A 15,847-nucleotide genomic window follows, 5' to 3' on the forward strand; every position below is an offset into this window, starting at 1 on the left:
AAAGATGGTAGACACTCTTTCGGCAGCAGCTTCGATGGTGGCGGCGGCGGCGGCGCACTTTGGCGTTGGTGGACAGAACATCGGTGATATGTAGGAAGTCATCGTAGGCGCTCGTCGTCGACGGTAACGTCTCTTTCCACTGAAAGCGCATCGCTAGAAATCCTGAAATAAATCTAGAAACAATGCTAGTACCAAGACTTGAACCCTGATGGGCTGAGGATACCACAGTCCCTTTAACCATCCAACTACAAGTTGGTTCGCTGAGTTAGCGTGGCAAGTTAGTTGTATAATCAAATTTAATGAATCTCATGCAACACCTAAAAAGTCACTTTGAAGGACGGGTGCATTGGAGCCCTATATTTTGAATAGTGCCAAAATGTTTTTTTAAGTTTCAAGAAATTCTCAAAACAAATCAAACAAGTTTATATGGATGTGCATTACACATGTGCAAATTTTGATACTGAATAAGTAACCATGTGAGTTACACAAAAAAGACAGAATCACGATTTTGGAAAAATGAACAGTGCATGCATTATTCACAATTTGAAAATCATCATTTTGTCATTTTTGTATAGCTCACATGTTTACTTATTTCATCACCAAACTTTACATATATATAATATACATCCATATGATCACGTAGAATTATTTTTGGATTTTTTTAAACTTTAAATATGATTTATAAAGTATTTAAAATAAGGTCCTTCAATACATCCGGGCTCCAAAAATCCACTCTCACACACAACACCCCCTTATTGAACCTAATTGATATTTGTAGTGCTATTTGCCGATTTCCCTTGTGATGTGCTCCCATGGATAGATTTTTTTTTCTTCCGTTGCAACGCACGGACGGGTTCCTAGTGTAAGTGTGTGACTGAAAAAAAATGTTATGGGAACACAAGGCACGGGGGTTCGAACCCACGATCCCTTTGTTGCAAGGGCTCCGCTCTAACCATAAGTCCGTCGCCCCGAAAGTGCAAACATACTTCGCTTTTTTCTTTTATATATACCATTCTTCAATTCGGTTTGTTCTTCTTTTCTTATCCTTTTTTGATTCTTCTTTTTTGTTGTCTTTAATGCGCTTTTTAAAATTCATGAAACTTTTTTAATTGATGAATTTTTTTTCAAAATTGAAGAAATTTATTAAAAAATCATGATTTTTTTCGAAATTGTTGAACTTTTTTCAAATTTTGATCAAATTTTTGATAGGTCAATGAAGTTTCTTCTAGAACCGATGAACTTTTAAAAAAAAATTGGTGATTTGTTTTCAAATTCAATGATTTTTTTTTCCAAGTCGACGAACTCTGTTTACAAATTGTATGAATTTTTTAAACTTGATTAACTTATTTACAAAATGATGAACTTTTTTTCAATTGAATGAACCTTTTCAAAATCCAAGAACATTTTTTAATTCACGATTTGCTTTTTGTGATTTTTTTCATGATTTTTCTTGAAAATATCAGCGTTCAAAGGATGAACCATTGACTAGAGAACCGTAGACCTGGAACGACGAACGAAGAAAAGGAGTGGGCGAGCACCGAGCTCGTGTAACTGGGACGGCCCAAACCAAGCTGTTGCGTGCACCAGTTCCTGGATCGGGTCCCTACAACGTCGATTAGGAGCTCCGGAAGCACAAGGGTCATGCTCCCGCCAATGCCTCCAACAGGTTTGTCACCTACCATCCATAAAAAAGGTTTGAGGGTCTGCAAACATTTGCGGTATAGGGTTGGATGGATGGTTCCCGTATCCATGTTCGGACACGATTCTCAAACAAATAGGTCGGGGTTGGAGATGCCCTTAAGTAACGGTTTACAGTTCTACAGTACAATTCTGCAGCAATGATAATTCCTTTTGCAGACCATCATTGTTAGATTGAAAAAAAAGAGCGTTGATAGTCAGAGCAAAGGAATAAAACAGTTCGATAACTAGGTGAACATTTGATGATCCCATGCATAGGGTGGACACTCACAAATAACCCTATAGTTTCTTTCCAATAAAATACCAAATAACCAAATATATAGTTGACGACCGTAACCAATAAATTTTCTCCAAGACGACTCAGAGATTGACACAAACGAAGCTACATATTCTGCCTAATCGAAATGAAAACTCGCACTATATATCTTCCAAGAATGGTACTGACGGATCTTGACGTACAGCATCTTTTAGCTTCCAACTTGTTTCTGTAATTCTACTACGACCATGCCTCTGCAAAACAAAGATAAAATCAAAAGTTAAAAGTACAATACAGAAATACAGACTAGTTCATGCAGCCATGAAAGAATCCATCTCCAAAACAGGGAAATGGTTCAATTTATGCGGAACACACACAAACTAGTTACCTGATTTGACCAGTTATGAAGCAGCTTCAGGGGCGGGTGCGGCCCTCAGCGGTGGCACGGGTCCTGCTCTCCGATCCATAAAAAAGATTCACAATGTTCGTAATTGAAGACGAGATAATGCACAAAACAGTTTATAGTAGGAGAGCAACAACTTACCTTGGCAAGATAGATAATCACTTGGAGCTATACTGGCGTCACATATAACCGACAGATGATGGAATTTTCCTCCATCTAGGCGTGCCGACATGAGCCTGTCGAGGTCGCCGTCGTCCGATATGCGGCATGTGCAAACGGCGGCGTTCTTGAAGAGTGACCTGAGGCCATCGCAGCACTTGCCTTGCTTTGGAGGCTCCGGCGCAGTTCTGTTGGTGAGGTAATCCTTGCATGGCATCAACCCCATCAACGATGGTAGACACTCTTTCGGCTCCGGCTTCGCTGGCGGTGGCGGCGGGCGGCGGCGCACTAGGCGTTGGCGGACAGAATACCGGCGGTATACAGAATAGCTGTGGCAGAAACGAAAAGCAGGGAATGCACCATGCCGATGTTTTTGCTACTGGATCGTTGCTGGTGGAGGGGGCAGGGGCCTCCCTGACGGCCGCCGAAGGCTGCGGCGTGGCGGCGATCAGAACTACGGCGAGGAGCAAGGTGAGATGGGATTTGGATGGCGCCATCGATCTCACGTTTTGCGTTGCGGCGCTGGTTTGCAGTGTAGGATTCTATGGCTGGTGATCCATTTATATAGGATGCGTGTGGAATGGGATGCGTTGAGATGCGGAGAGAAAGATGGGTTCTGTTTGGGTTGATTTCTTATCGAGCGGAATCAGGCGCGTATTTCGTCCTCCTCTCCTCCAAAACTTTCTTCATTTTCACGGAGTGATTTTGTTACTAGTTCGAGTTAGCCTTGCAAGTGTTTTTTTCAGCTGCGTTAGCCTTGCAAGTTAGCTGTACGCCGTGCACCAAATCCTACGAGTCGTCCAGCGGCTGATCCTCGCGCAGGATCAGCCGGGTCGCTAGCCACTCCATCGATCTATCTGGTAGCTTTGTCAACCGTATGATTCATCAGGCATGTCCGTTTTTTTCTTCACGTCGGTGCTGAACCACGAGGCACCACAAAGGACTTAGGAGTCTGTTTGAGTCTGCGTGGGCACAAACCACGACCCAATGTAGCGACTCATTTTGAATTTCTGTCTATGGGACCCAAATTCACTCTAAATTTGAATCAGGTTCGTGTTCACATTGTTGGATTATGGATGGGCTTAGGTCCATATAAGACACTAATCCCTGGTCAGGGCCGGCCCTCAGCCATGGCGAGGAGTGCGGCTGCCTAGGGCCCAGCCTAAGCAGTGGGCCCATACTTTCTGTACATATGTATAAGATACAGAAGAAGAAAAACCGGAACTCAGCCCATTACACACAAAGGAGCCGCACGAGATGAACTCCTAATTATTTCGTCCTCTGCTAGTCAGCGCCGCCGGTTCGTTTTCTTCCCGTACAATCTTCTTTCTTTCCCAATTAATAATTGAATCAATTCAAAGGAGGACGGGCCCCAACCCCAAACCATGCTAATGAATCAATTTTGTAGTTGTATCGATCATCCCCTTTAATCTCTTCATTACACCATGGATTTCTTCCGTTCTAAGTACCCCAAGGCGGCCACATCGCGGCGGGCGGCGACCTCCTTGGCAGCCGCGACGAGTTAACGACGCACCAGATTGGGCTGGCCGTTCAGGCGTTGCCACCAGCACCAATCCACAAGTAAGATTTTCATCGCATGGATTGCCCATCTTCTTTTATTGATTGCGATCTTTTTGACCATCCTTTTGCCTGAAATTGCCGCACAAGTATATGCTCACGATGATTGCACTTATCAAATTACAACATAATGATTAGATATTGCTTGTGTTCAACTTATGGGATTTCTCTGTTGTTCTTGTACAAAAGGTGATTGTGTTTTTGTTCAAACTACTATTTTTACGTAAACCATAAAAGGTCTGTTCGAAATTACTGCCTTGTCATGAAGAACTAGGCATGAACAGTTTGAATGGAAGTGTTGCTGCAGCAGGCAGCAGCGACGAGTGAGAGTAATGAGTGGTCATCGGGGGCCCATTGGATGCTATTCGCACTAGGGCCTCTGATATGCAAGGGCCGGCCCTGTCCCTGGTTAATCTTGAGGCCCATATATGAGATGGCAGGTGGTGAGAAATTTAGTCCCACCTTGCTAGTTGAGAAGAGTTGAGACCTCTTTATAAGGGATGCTCTATCGAGCTTGGTAAGAGGAGTAGTACACGCGCGCTCCTCCTCCTCCTCCGCCGCCCGCCTCGTCACGACGCGACGAATTGGATATCTGATGCTGATGAGATGAAAGGCACAAGTGGACATGTCTTCACACTTGGTGGTGGTGCTTTTCCTGGAAGTCTTGCAAGCAGATGATCTTAACCAGATCGACTATGGAAGCAGAACTAACAACATTAGACACATCATGCGTCGAAGCAAAATGGTTTCGAGAGCTTTTGATGGATTTGCCGGTGGTTGATAAACCAATGCCGGCTGTCATTATGAACCGTGACAATCAAACAGTGATTGCCAAGGCTAAGAGTTCAAAGGACAACATGAAATCCACAAAGCACATAAGAAGAAGATTGAAATCTGTCAGAAAATCAAGAAACTCCGGAGTAATAGCGTTGGATTATATCCAGACGGCTAAGAATCTGACAGACCCTTTTACGAAAGGGCTATCACGGATTGTGATAGAAAATGCATCGAGGGAGATGGGTATGAGACCCACGTAAGTTGCCATGAGGGTAACCCAACCTATGTGATCGGAGATCCCGTGAATTAGGACATGAAAAAACAATCCATCGGTCAATTGAGGAGAGTATCCTTAATTAACCCACTCCTTTGGAGATGCACAATACTCTCAATTCCGTAAGGCAGGCTGACTTTTGTCTTAATGTGTTCCAAATCTTGTGTAAGCAAGATGCTAACCTACAGAGCATACTTTGGAGGAACACACCTATGTGAGCCCGACGCCCGACTGTTGGTCACAGTCTATGAGATTAGGTAATCTCTAGTAAGCTAATGAGAAGGTGCGGAGTATGACTAATAGGCTCCACCCGTGAGGTTTAGCCTTCGGCAGCCACGTATCAGCTAACAATAGGCGAAACTTCTGCATGCCAAACTGACAATTCAAGACATAGTCCATTGTTCAGTTGTGAAGAAGTCTAATCCTGTTGCTCTAGGTGGAAGTTCAACTTAACAGTCTCCACTGAAAATTCTGATATATCAAACATTGTTTGGAACAGTTGACAAACTTATGTGCCTCGAGATCTGGTGGGGGATTGTTAGATTATGGATGGGCTTAGGCCCATATAAGACACTAATCCCTGCTTAATCTTGAGGTCCATGTATGAGATGGCAGGTGATGGGAAGTTTAGTCCCACCTTGCTAGTTGAGGAGAGTTGAGACCCCTTCATAAGGGCTGCTCTACCACTTGCCATTGGGAGCTTGAGAAGAGGAGTAGTACACGCGCGCTCCTCCTCCTCCGCCGCCCGCCTCGTCACGACGCGCGCGCGCCGCTGGTTGCGGGAATAAGCCGAGCCGAAGCTTATTTTTGCCGCTCATGAATGAATTAATTAACCAGGGATTAATTAACGAGTCGCTAACATGTGGGCCACAGTCACTTGTGTTGTCGGGATTCGTCGACTCCCTTGCCGGGGGTGCGACCCTTGCCGGGACCCACGTATTCGTCGACTCCCTTGCCGGGAACAATGACTCCCTTGCCGGGAGTGGGCCGACTCAGTCGTGGGCCTTGGCAAGGCACACGACTTTCTTCCTTACGAACTACTCCCTCCGGTCCTTTTTAGTTCGCATATAAGATTTGACTGAAGTCAAGCCTTATAAAGTTTGACCAACTTTATAGAAAAAAGTACCAACATTCATAATCTGAAATCAATATCAATAGATGTGTCATGACTTAAAGTTTCATATTGTATAACTTTAGCATGGCAGATGTTGATATTTTTTCATATAAATACGGTCAAAATTTGTGAAGTTTGACTTCAGAGAATTCTAATATGCAGAGTAAAAAGGACCGGAGGCAGTATATAAGAAGGCTTTGGCCAGTGAAGTAACCTAGTTTGGTTCACCCACTCCCCCTCGCGTGACCTAGCCGTCATCTAATGTTCCTCACTCTGTGCTGCCTCCGGCGATTCCATCCCGACGACCGCGTGCACGGCTGGTCGGGAGAGCAGGTGCCTCCGGAACCCTGTCATTCGAGATCCTGCCCGGGAGAACGACAATAAGGTTTTCGGGGAGCGTCTCGACGCGACTGCTCCCGATCCGTCCCCAACTCTGTTCGCCTCTGCTTCCCCTACTTCCTCTGCATTGACACCATGGCCGACGATGCCGACGCTAAGAAGAAGGCCATAGACGCCGAGGCTGCTGCTGCAGCCGCCGCGTTGGCCTGGCCAACCGGAGGGTATGATCTGTTCATCCCTCGTTTACTCGTACTTATGCTAGCCGTATATGTGCTGCTCATAGATGGTTCGATTCTATGTTCTGTACGTGCTAGTATGCTTAGGTATCGCTATGAGATGCATACCTTTTATGCCATGCTTATTGTTAACTCGTGGATAAGTCTAATCGGAAAAGTGCTAATATCTCCAACAATCCAAAAACTTTATTTTAGGCACTTTTCGATTCAAGGCTTTGCTGCTACTCTGAAACCGGAAAAGTTTACCGGGACGCATTTTAAGCGTTGGCAGACTAGGACCACCTTGTGGCTCACAACGATGAACGTGTTCTGGGTTGGTGGTGTGTCCCTCATAGAAACGATTGCTCTTGAACAGGAGAAGGCGTTTAGGGAGGCAACCACAATCTTTCTGGGAGCAGTTCTGAGTGTGATTGGAGACAAGTTGGTTGACGCCTATATTCATATGGGCGTTGCCAAAAACTTGTGGGATGCGCTCGAAGTCAAATTTGGCGCAACTGATGCTGGCAGTGAATTGTATGCCATGGAGCAGTTCCATGATTACAGGATGGTTGATAACCGTTCTGTATTGGACCAGGCTCATGAGATATACAGTGCATTGCTAAGGAGTTGGAGCTCCTGAAGTGTGAGTTACCGGACAAGTTTGTCGCGGGTTGCATTATTGCAAAACTCCCTCTTAGTTGGAGGAACTTTGCTACTTCTCTCAAGCACCTGAGACGTGAATTCTCTGTTGAGGATGTCATTGGTCATCTCAGTGTTGAGCAGAACTCGAGAGCAAAGGACTCACACGTGAAAGGGGCAGAGGGTTCTTCTAGCGCCAATGTGGTGCATAAGAACTTCCACAAGTTCAAGGAAAGAACTCTGTCTAGCAGAATACTACATTTAAGAAGAAGGGAAGAAGAAAGATAAAAAGAGAGATGGCTGCTTTACTTGTGGTTCAGATGAACAGTGGGCAAACAAGTGCCCAAACAAGTACAAGAAGCCAGCACATGACTCCAAGTCTGTGAATGTCACTCAGAGCAACAATGATGCGGCATATGGGTATGGTAATCTGTTTACCATACTTTCAGTTTGCCAGTCCACCGATTGGTGGATTGACACTGGGGCCAATATTCATGTGTGTGTTGATGTGTCTTTGTTTTCTTCCTACCAAGTCGCACAAGATTGTTCCGTCCTGATGGGGAATGGCTCGCATGTTTCTGTTCATGGTGTTGGCACGGTAGATTTGAAGTTTACTTCGGGAAAGATCATGCAACTAAAGAACGTGCAGCATGTCCCCGCCATAAAGAAGAATCTCGTTAGTGGCTCCTTCTATTTAAAGAAGAGTTTAAGTTAGTATTTGAGTCTAACAAAGTAATCGTATCTCGGTATGGACTATTTGTTGGAAAAGGATATGATTGTGGTGGTTTGTTCCGCCTTTCCATGGAGGATTTCTGTAATAAAGTCGTGAATCAAATTCATTCTAATGTGAACGAATCTGAGGTTTGGCATTCACGTCTTTGTCACATAAATTTCGGTTGTATGACGCGGCTAGCTAAGATGGATTTAACCCCGAGTATCGCTTTAGGCAAAGGCTCTAAGTGCCATGCGTGTGTGCAAGCTAAGCAACCTCGTAAGCCTCACAAGCCTGTGAAGGAGAGACACCTGACACCTCTAGAGCTCATACATTCAGATCTCTATGAGATGAATGGTGTGTTGACTAAAGGTGGAAAGAAATACTTCATGACTCTGATTGATGATTCCACTAGATTCTGCTATGTGTATTTGTTAAATACTAAGGATGAGGCTCTATACTACTTTAAAGTCTATAAGGCCGAAGTTGAGAACCAACTTGAGAAGAAAATAAAACGAGTCCGGTCTGATCATGGTGGAGAGTACTTTTCTAATGAGTTTGATTTATTCTGTGCGGAATATGGTATTATTCATGAGAGGACGCCTCCCTACTCACCTCAGTCAAACGGGGTTGCCGAACGGAAAAACCGTACTCTAATTGATTTGGTTAACGCCATGTTAGATACATCGGGTTTATCCAAGGCATGATGGGGGGAGGCTGTATTGACATCTTGTCATGTCCTGAATAAAGTTCCCACAAAGGATAATGAGACTACTCCCTATGAGCAATGGGAAAAGAAAAGAACTACACTCTTTTACTTGCGTACTTGGGGCTGTTTGGCGAAAGTCAACGTGCCGATAATCAAAAAGCGTAAGTTGGGACCAAAGACTGTGGACTGTGTTTTTCTTGGCTATGCCAAGCATAGCGTTGGCTATAGATTTCTAGTGGTGAAATCTGAGGTACCTGACCAGAAGGTCGGTGCAATTATAGAGTCTAGGGATGCTACATTCTTTGAGGATATTTTCTCCATGAGAGATATGCAAAGCAATTCTAGACTGGAATCTGATGAGACTCCTGAACCTGCTATTCCGATGGAATATTATGAACATAAAAGTGATAAGAGTTCCACGGAGGATGACGAGGAAGCTCCTGTTAGGAGCAAGAGACATAGGACTGCAAAGTCCTTTGGTGATAATTTCCTCGTGTACCTCGTGGATGATGATACTCCCAGCTCCATTTCAGAAGCTTATGCATCTCCGGATGCTGACTACTGGAAGGATGCGGTCCGTAGTGAGATGGATTCCATCTTGGCTAATGGGACATGGGAGATCACTGATCGTCCTTATGGTTGTAGATCATTAGGATGTAGGTGGGTGTTCAAAAAGAAGCTTAGGCCCGATGGTACTGTTGAGAAGTACAAGGCTAGGCTTGTGGCCAAGGGTTATACCCAGAAAGAAGAAGAGGATTTCTTTGAAACTTATTCACCTGTGGCTAGACTGACAACCATTCGAGTGTTACTCTCTTTGGCTGCCTCGCATGGTCTTCTCGTTCATCAGATGGACGTTAAGACTTCTTTCCTTAACAGAGAGCTAGACGAGGAAATTTACATGCAATAGTCGGATGGCTTTGTAGTAAATGGTCAGAAAAGAAAGGTGTGTAAGCTAGTAAAATCTTTGTATGGCCTGAAACAAGCGCCTAAGCAATGGCATGAGAAGTTCAACACTACTCTGACATCTACTGGCTTTGTTGTGAACGAAGCTGACAAATGTGTATACTATCGATGTGGTGGGGGCGAAGGAGTTATACTGTGTCTGTATGTCGATGACATACTGATATTTGGGACCCACCTCAAGGTCATTGAGGAGGTCAAGTCTTTTTTATCTCACAACTTTGAGATGAAGGACCTAGGTGTGGCTGATGTTATCCTGAACATCAAGCTACTGAGAAATTCTGAGGGTGGAATTACACTTCTGCAATCTCACTATGTTGAGAAGATTTCGAGCTGTTTTGGATACTCGGACTGCAAACCTTCTGCAACACCATATGATCCTAGCGTACGGATTCGAAAGTTCGAAGGCACGACTGTAGATCAGTTGAGATATTCTCAAGTGGTTGGTTCACTGATGTACCTAGCATGTGCTACTCGTCCTGACATCTCATTTGATGTGTGCAAACTGAGTCGGTTTGTTTCCAATCCGGGAGATGTGCATTGGCATGCTGTTGAGCGAGTGATGCATTATTTGCAAGGTACTACGAACTATGGAATTCACTATTGTGGGTACCCGACGGTACTTGAGGGGTATAGTGATTCGAATTGGATATCTGATGCTGATGAGATGAAAGCCACAAGTGGACATGTCTTCACACTTAGTGATGGTGCTGTTTCCTGGAAGTCTTGCAAGCAGACGATCTTAACCAGATCGACTATGGAAGCAGAACTCACAGCATTAGACACATCATGCGTCGAAGCAAAATGACTTCGAGAGCTTTTGATGGATTTGCCGGTGGTTGATAAACCAATGCCGTCTGTCCTTATGAACTATGACAATCAAAAAGTGATTGCCAAGGCTAAGAGTTCAGAGGACAACATGAAATCCACAAAGCACATAAGAAGAAGATTGAAATCTGTCAGAAAATCAAGAAACTCCGGAGTAATAACGTTGGATTATATCCAGACAGCTAAGAATCTGGCAGACCCTTTTACGAAAGGGCTATCACAGATTATGATAGAAAATGCATCGAGGGAGATGGGTATGAGACCCACGTAAGTTGCCATGGGGGTAACCCAACCTATGTGATCGGAGATCCCGTGAATTAGGACATGGGAAAACAATCCAGCGGTCAACTGAGGAGAGTATCCTTAATTGACCCACTCCGTTGGAGATGCACAATACTTTGAATTCTGTAAGGCAGGCTGACTTTTGTCTTAATGTGTTCCAAAGCTTGTGTAAGCAAGATGCTAACCTACAGAGCATTCTTTGGAGGAACACACCTATGTGAGCCCGACTGCTGGTCACAGTCTATGAGATTGGGTAATCTCTAGTAAGCTCATGAGAAGGTACGGAGTATGACTAATAGGCTCCACCAGTGGGGTTTAGCCTTCGGCAGCCACGTATCAACTGACAATAGGCAAAACTTCTGCACGCCAAACTAACAATTCAAGGCATAGTCCATTGTTCAGTTGTGAAGAAATCTAATCCTGTTACTCTAGGTGGAAGTTCATCTTAACAGTCTCCACTAAAAATTCTGATATATCAAACATTGTTTGGAACAGTTGACAAACTTATGTGCCTCGAGATCTGGTGGGGGGTTGTTGGATTATGGATGGGCTTAGGCCCATATAAGACACTAATCTCTGGTTAATCTTGAGGCCCATGTATGAGATGGCAGGTGGTGGAAAGTTTAGTCCCACCTTGCTAGTTGAGGAGAGTTGAGACCCCTTTATAAGGGCTGCTCTACCACTTGCCATTGTGAGCTTGGGAAGAGGAGTAGTACACGCGCGCTCCTCCTCCTCCGCCGTCCGCCTCGCCTCGTCACAACGCACGCGCGCCGCGGGTTGCGGGTTGCGGGAATGAGCCGAGCCGAAGCTTATTTTTGCCGCTCAGGAATGAATTAATTAAGGGATTAATTAACGAGTCGCTAACATGTGGGCCACTGTCCAAGACGTTGGACTGTGGGCTGACTTGCGTTGCCGGGATTCGTCGACTCCCTTGTCGGGACCCGCATATTCGTCGACTCCCTTGCCGGGAGTGCGATCCTTGCCGGGAACAACGACTCCCTTGCCGGAGTGGGCCGACTCGGTCGTGGGCCTCGGCAAGGCCCACGACTTTCTTTCTTACATACTATATAAGAAGGCTCTGGCCAGTGAAGTAACCTAGTTCAGTTCACTCACTACCTCTCGCGTGACCTAGCCGTCATCTACTGTTCCTCACTCTGTGCTGCCTCCGGCGATTCCATCCCGACGACTGCATGCACAGTTGGTCGGGAGAGCAGGTGCCTCCGGAACCCTGTCGTTTGAGATCCTACCCGGGAGAACGACAATAAGGTTTTTGGGGAGTGTCTCGACGCGACTGCTCCCGATCCGTCCCCAACTCTGTTCGCCTCTATTTCCACTACTTCCTCTGCATCGACACCATGGACAATGACGACGCCACTAAGAAGAAGGCCACGGACGACGCCGAGGCTGCTGCTGCAGCCGCCGCGTTGGCCTGGCCAACCGAAGGGTATGATCTATTCACCCCTCGTTTACTCGTACTTATGCTAGTCGTATGTGCTGCTCATAGAATGTTCGATTATATGTTCTGTACGTGCTAGTATGCTTAGGTATCGCTATGAGATGCATACCTTTTATGCCATGCTTACTGTTAACTCCTGGATAAGTCTAATCGAAAAAGTGCTAATATCTCCAACACACACAAACAATAGACGGACGCAATGTGTCCGCCCCAGGTCCATGTGCCAGCCACCCAACTACCCCTGCTTGGTCCTTTTTAAATATCACATGTCGGGGGAGGGGGGGGGGGTGGAATTTGCGCCCACTCTTCTCCCTTCATTTGGCCTCTACAACCTGACAGTCAAACCCTAGGCCACCGTCTGCCTACCACTGGCACAAATGCCGTGGAAGTCCCCAGGCCGACTCTTCCTCGAGGCAGCATCACGGTGGGTATTGTACATGACCAGGGGTACTGGGAGGCGGCCATCCCAGTACCGTGGGCCCGACATTCACCTGCCGAATGACTAGAACCCTAAAAGGGGTTCCAGTGCCGGCCGGAGCTGGCCGCCGATCACACGTGAGAGGTAGAGATCAGGTCCCCGACGACCTCCGCATGGTGTGCTCTTACATTGGGGCATTAAGCAATGGTTTAAGGTTGTACAATTTGCAGCAATAATAATTCTTGAGCAGTCTTAACATGCTCCCTCTTACCCCCTCTATTCACATGAGAGGCAGAGAATATAATACATTTGAGATTTTGATCTCATTAATTAGTGTTTTGAATAATTCATACCTTCTTACCTTACATATAAAAAGAAAGGGGGGGGGGCGTTAAGATGAACCATGTTAAAATTTGGCATAATTATTTTTGGAGACGATCATTGCTAGATTGAAAAAAGTAGTGCGCGTTGGTTAGGCAAAGTCATACGTCATTACGTCCAAGGGATAAAACATTTCGGCAACTCGGTGCACATTTGATGATTCCATAGGGTGGACACTCACAAATAACCAATAAATAAAATTTCTCCAAGACGACTCAGAGGTGGACACAAATAAAGCTACATATTCTCTTTAATCGAACTGAAAACTCGCACTATATCTCATCTTCTAATAATGGTACCGACGGATCTTGACCTTGCCTCTGCAATTCTACTACGACCATGCCTCTGCAAAACAAAAATAAAATCAAAAGTTAAAGTACAATACAGAAATAGCACGTACTAATTCATGCACCCATGAAAGATTCTATCTCCATATAAAATGAAAACAGTTTAATTTATGCGGAACAAACGAGTAGTTACCTGGTTTGCCCAGTTAAGAAGCAGCTTCAGGGGCGGGTGCGGCCCTCAGCGGTGGCACGTGGCCTGCTCTCCGATCCACAAAAAGATACAAATTGTTCATAATGCAAGACGAGATAATGCAGAAAACAGTTTATAGTACGGAGAGCAAGAACTTACCCTCGCAAGATCCATAATCACTCAGAGCCGTGCCACAGATAACCGCCACACGAAGGATGTTTTCTCCATGCACGGGTGCCGACATGAGCTTGTCGAGGTCGCCGTCGTCCGATATGCGGCATATGCAGATAGGAGCGTTTACGAAGAGTGACCTCAGGCCGTCACAGCACTTGCCTTGGTTTGGAGGCTCCGGCGCGGTTTTGTTGGTGAAGTAATCCTTGCATGGCATCAGCCCCATCAGCGATGGTAGACACTCTTTCGGCTCCGGCTTCGCTGGCGGCGGCGGCGGCGGCAGCGCACTTGGCGTAGGTGGACAGAATATCGGCGGTATACAGAATAACTGTGGTAGAAACGAAAAGCAGGGAATGCACCATGCCGATGGTTTTGCTACTAAATCGTTGCTGGTGGAGGGGGCAGGGGCCTCCCTGACGGCCGCCGAAGGCTGCGGCGTGGCGGCGATCAGAACTACGGCGAGGAGCAAGGCGAGATGGGATTTGGATGGTGCCATCGGTCTCAGGTTGTGCGTTGCAGCGCTGGTTTGCAGCAAGTATGATGATTCCTATGGCTATGGCTGGTGATCCATTTATACAGGATGCATGTGGAATGTGATGCGTTGAGATGCGGAGAGAAAGATGGGTTCTGTTTGGATTGATTGATTTCTTATCTAGCGGAACGATCAGGCGCGTATTTCGTATGTACGTTGTCGGCTTCTCTCCTCCAGAACTCTCCTGTTTCATGCAATTAAACTGATAATGACCACGTTTGGTTTTTACGAATTGATAATGGCCAAGTTTATTTTTTGGAGAAAAGATAATGACCAAGTTTGTTACTACGAGTTAGCGTTTCAAGTTTTTTCTTCCAAGAACTGTTAGCCTTTCAAGTTACTAACTGATCCATGTTGTTTTCATTCATATAGCGACAAATACTGATTCTCTCCCTCTCTTTTTCCTCCCCGGTGATCGTCGTGTCTCCTTAATCCCTCTCCATGCTATAAGACAAAGATATACATTTTTCTCCACATTCCTCCCTCCACCTCCATTCTCGTCATCCTCTCTCGCTCGCATTGTCGTCGTTTCAAAAATCTATCATCTCGCCTTACAATCACTTGGGCACCTTCTAAAAGGAAAATTTGTGAAATGTTCCAACATATTGCGGGAGATTATGGTGTAAAAATCAAATTTATAAAGGGAATGTTTCTCAACTACCATGAGATGATGACATATTAAATATTTTATTCACAAATACTGAAAGAAACGCAAAGAAACAAAATACGATGTATACCTAAGAAATCAAACTAAAACATACTTGATTAACTCAAATACCCTATTTCATTAAACTACCCACATTACATTGGACACCTGAAATTCAAGTCTACAGAAATGATAGTCAAATATTCCATCCAATCCAAAACAAGTGTCTTGGTTTTAGTTCAAATTTGAACTAAAAGCACAACACTTATTTTGGATTAGAGGGACTAGTAATTAGTCAAAAATATTACAAATGAGTTTCAGAAAAGCTATAATTTAGGTTGTGAATATTTCTGGTCGCCTGCTTGTGCCCTCACTGGAAGAATCAATGTTGGTTGTTGATTGGTAGGTTCCAATGTTGACGACATATGTCGACTGGCTAGACTCACGTGTTGAGGAAGGTGGTGCCTGTCTTGTCGAAGATGAGAGAGGGTGCATGTGTCATAACCTTTTGGTTTGGATAATTTATCATTTTTCTTATAAAATTCCCTCTCATTATTGAACTACAATTAGTTACATCATCTATCTAGTAAGAGACGAATGAGTTCAACAGGAAGTTAGTACAATATGGGCCCTTGGACATTAATTTGCGCTAGCTCATGGGCAACCTCATTTGATTCTCTAAAGTAATGCACACAATTAGTACTAGGAAAGTCACAAGCTAGATGGTAGCAATCAGCCACAACCGCAGTTGCAGGTTCCATTGATCTCCCTCTTTCTTTTTTTTTGCGGGACCATTGATCTCCCTCCATCATTCATTGAGTTT

The 15,847-nt window shown here is 45.0% G+C and overlaps 1 protein-coding gene and 1 long non-coding RNA gene across 2 annotated transcripts; both read right to left on the reverse strand.

Moving 5' to 3' along the window:
- Positions 1-1,956: 1,956 nt before the first annotated feature.
- On the reverse strand, positions 1,957-2,763 carry LOC119359206. Its single transcript, XR_005172417.1, has 3 exons — positions 2,499-2,763; positions 2,343-2,408; positions 1,957-2,208 (listed from the first exon to the last, which is right to left on the reverse strand). It is a non-coding gene; the product is annotated as an uncharacterized LOC119359206 (long non-coding RNA).
- A 10,551-nt stretch (positions 2,764-13,314) lies between these two features.
- Positions 13,315-14,394, reverse strand: LOC119359207 (non-specific lipid-transfer protein C6-like). The gene is made up of 3 exons (XM_037625503.1): positions 13,835-14,394; positions 13,679-13,741; positions 13,315-13,543 (listed from the first exon to the last, which is right to left on the reverse strand). Exons 1-2 carry the CDS (start codon positions 14,340-14,342, stop codon positions 13,692-13,694), a joined length of 558 nt encoding a protein of 185 aa, XP_037481400.1. The 5' UTR covers positions 14,343-14,394; the 3' UTR covers positions 13,315-13,543; positions 13,679-13,691.
- Positions 14,395-15,847: the final 1,453 nt, after the last annotated feature.

The sequence above is a fragment of the Triticum dicoccoides genome, chromosome 2A (assembly GCF_002162155.2).
Source record: "Triticum dicoccoides isolate Atlit2015 ecotype Zavitan chromosome 2A, WEW_v2.0, whole genome shotgun sequence".
NCBI lineage: Eukaryota > Viridiplantae > Streptophyta > Magnoliopsida > Poales > Poaceae > Triticum > Triticum dicoccoides.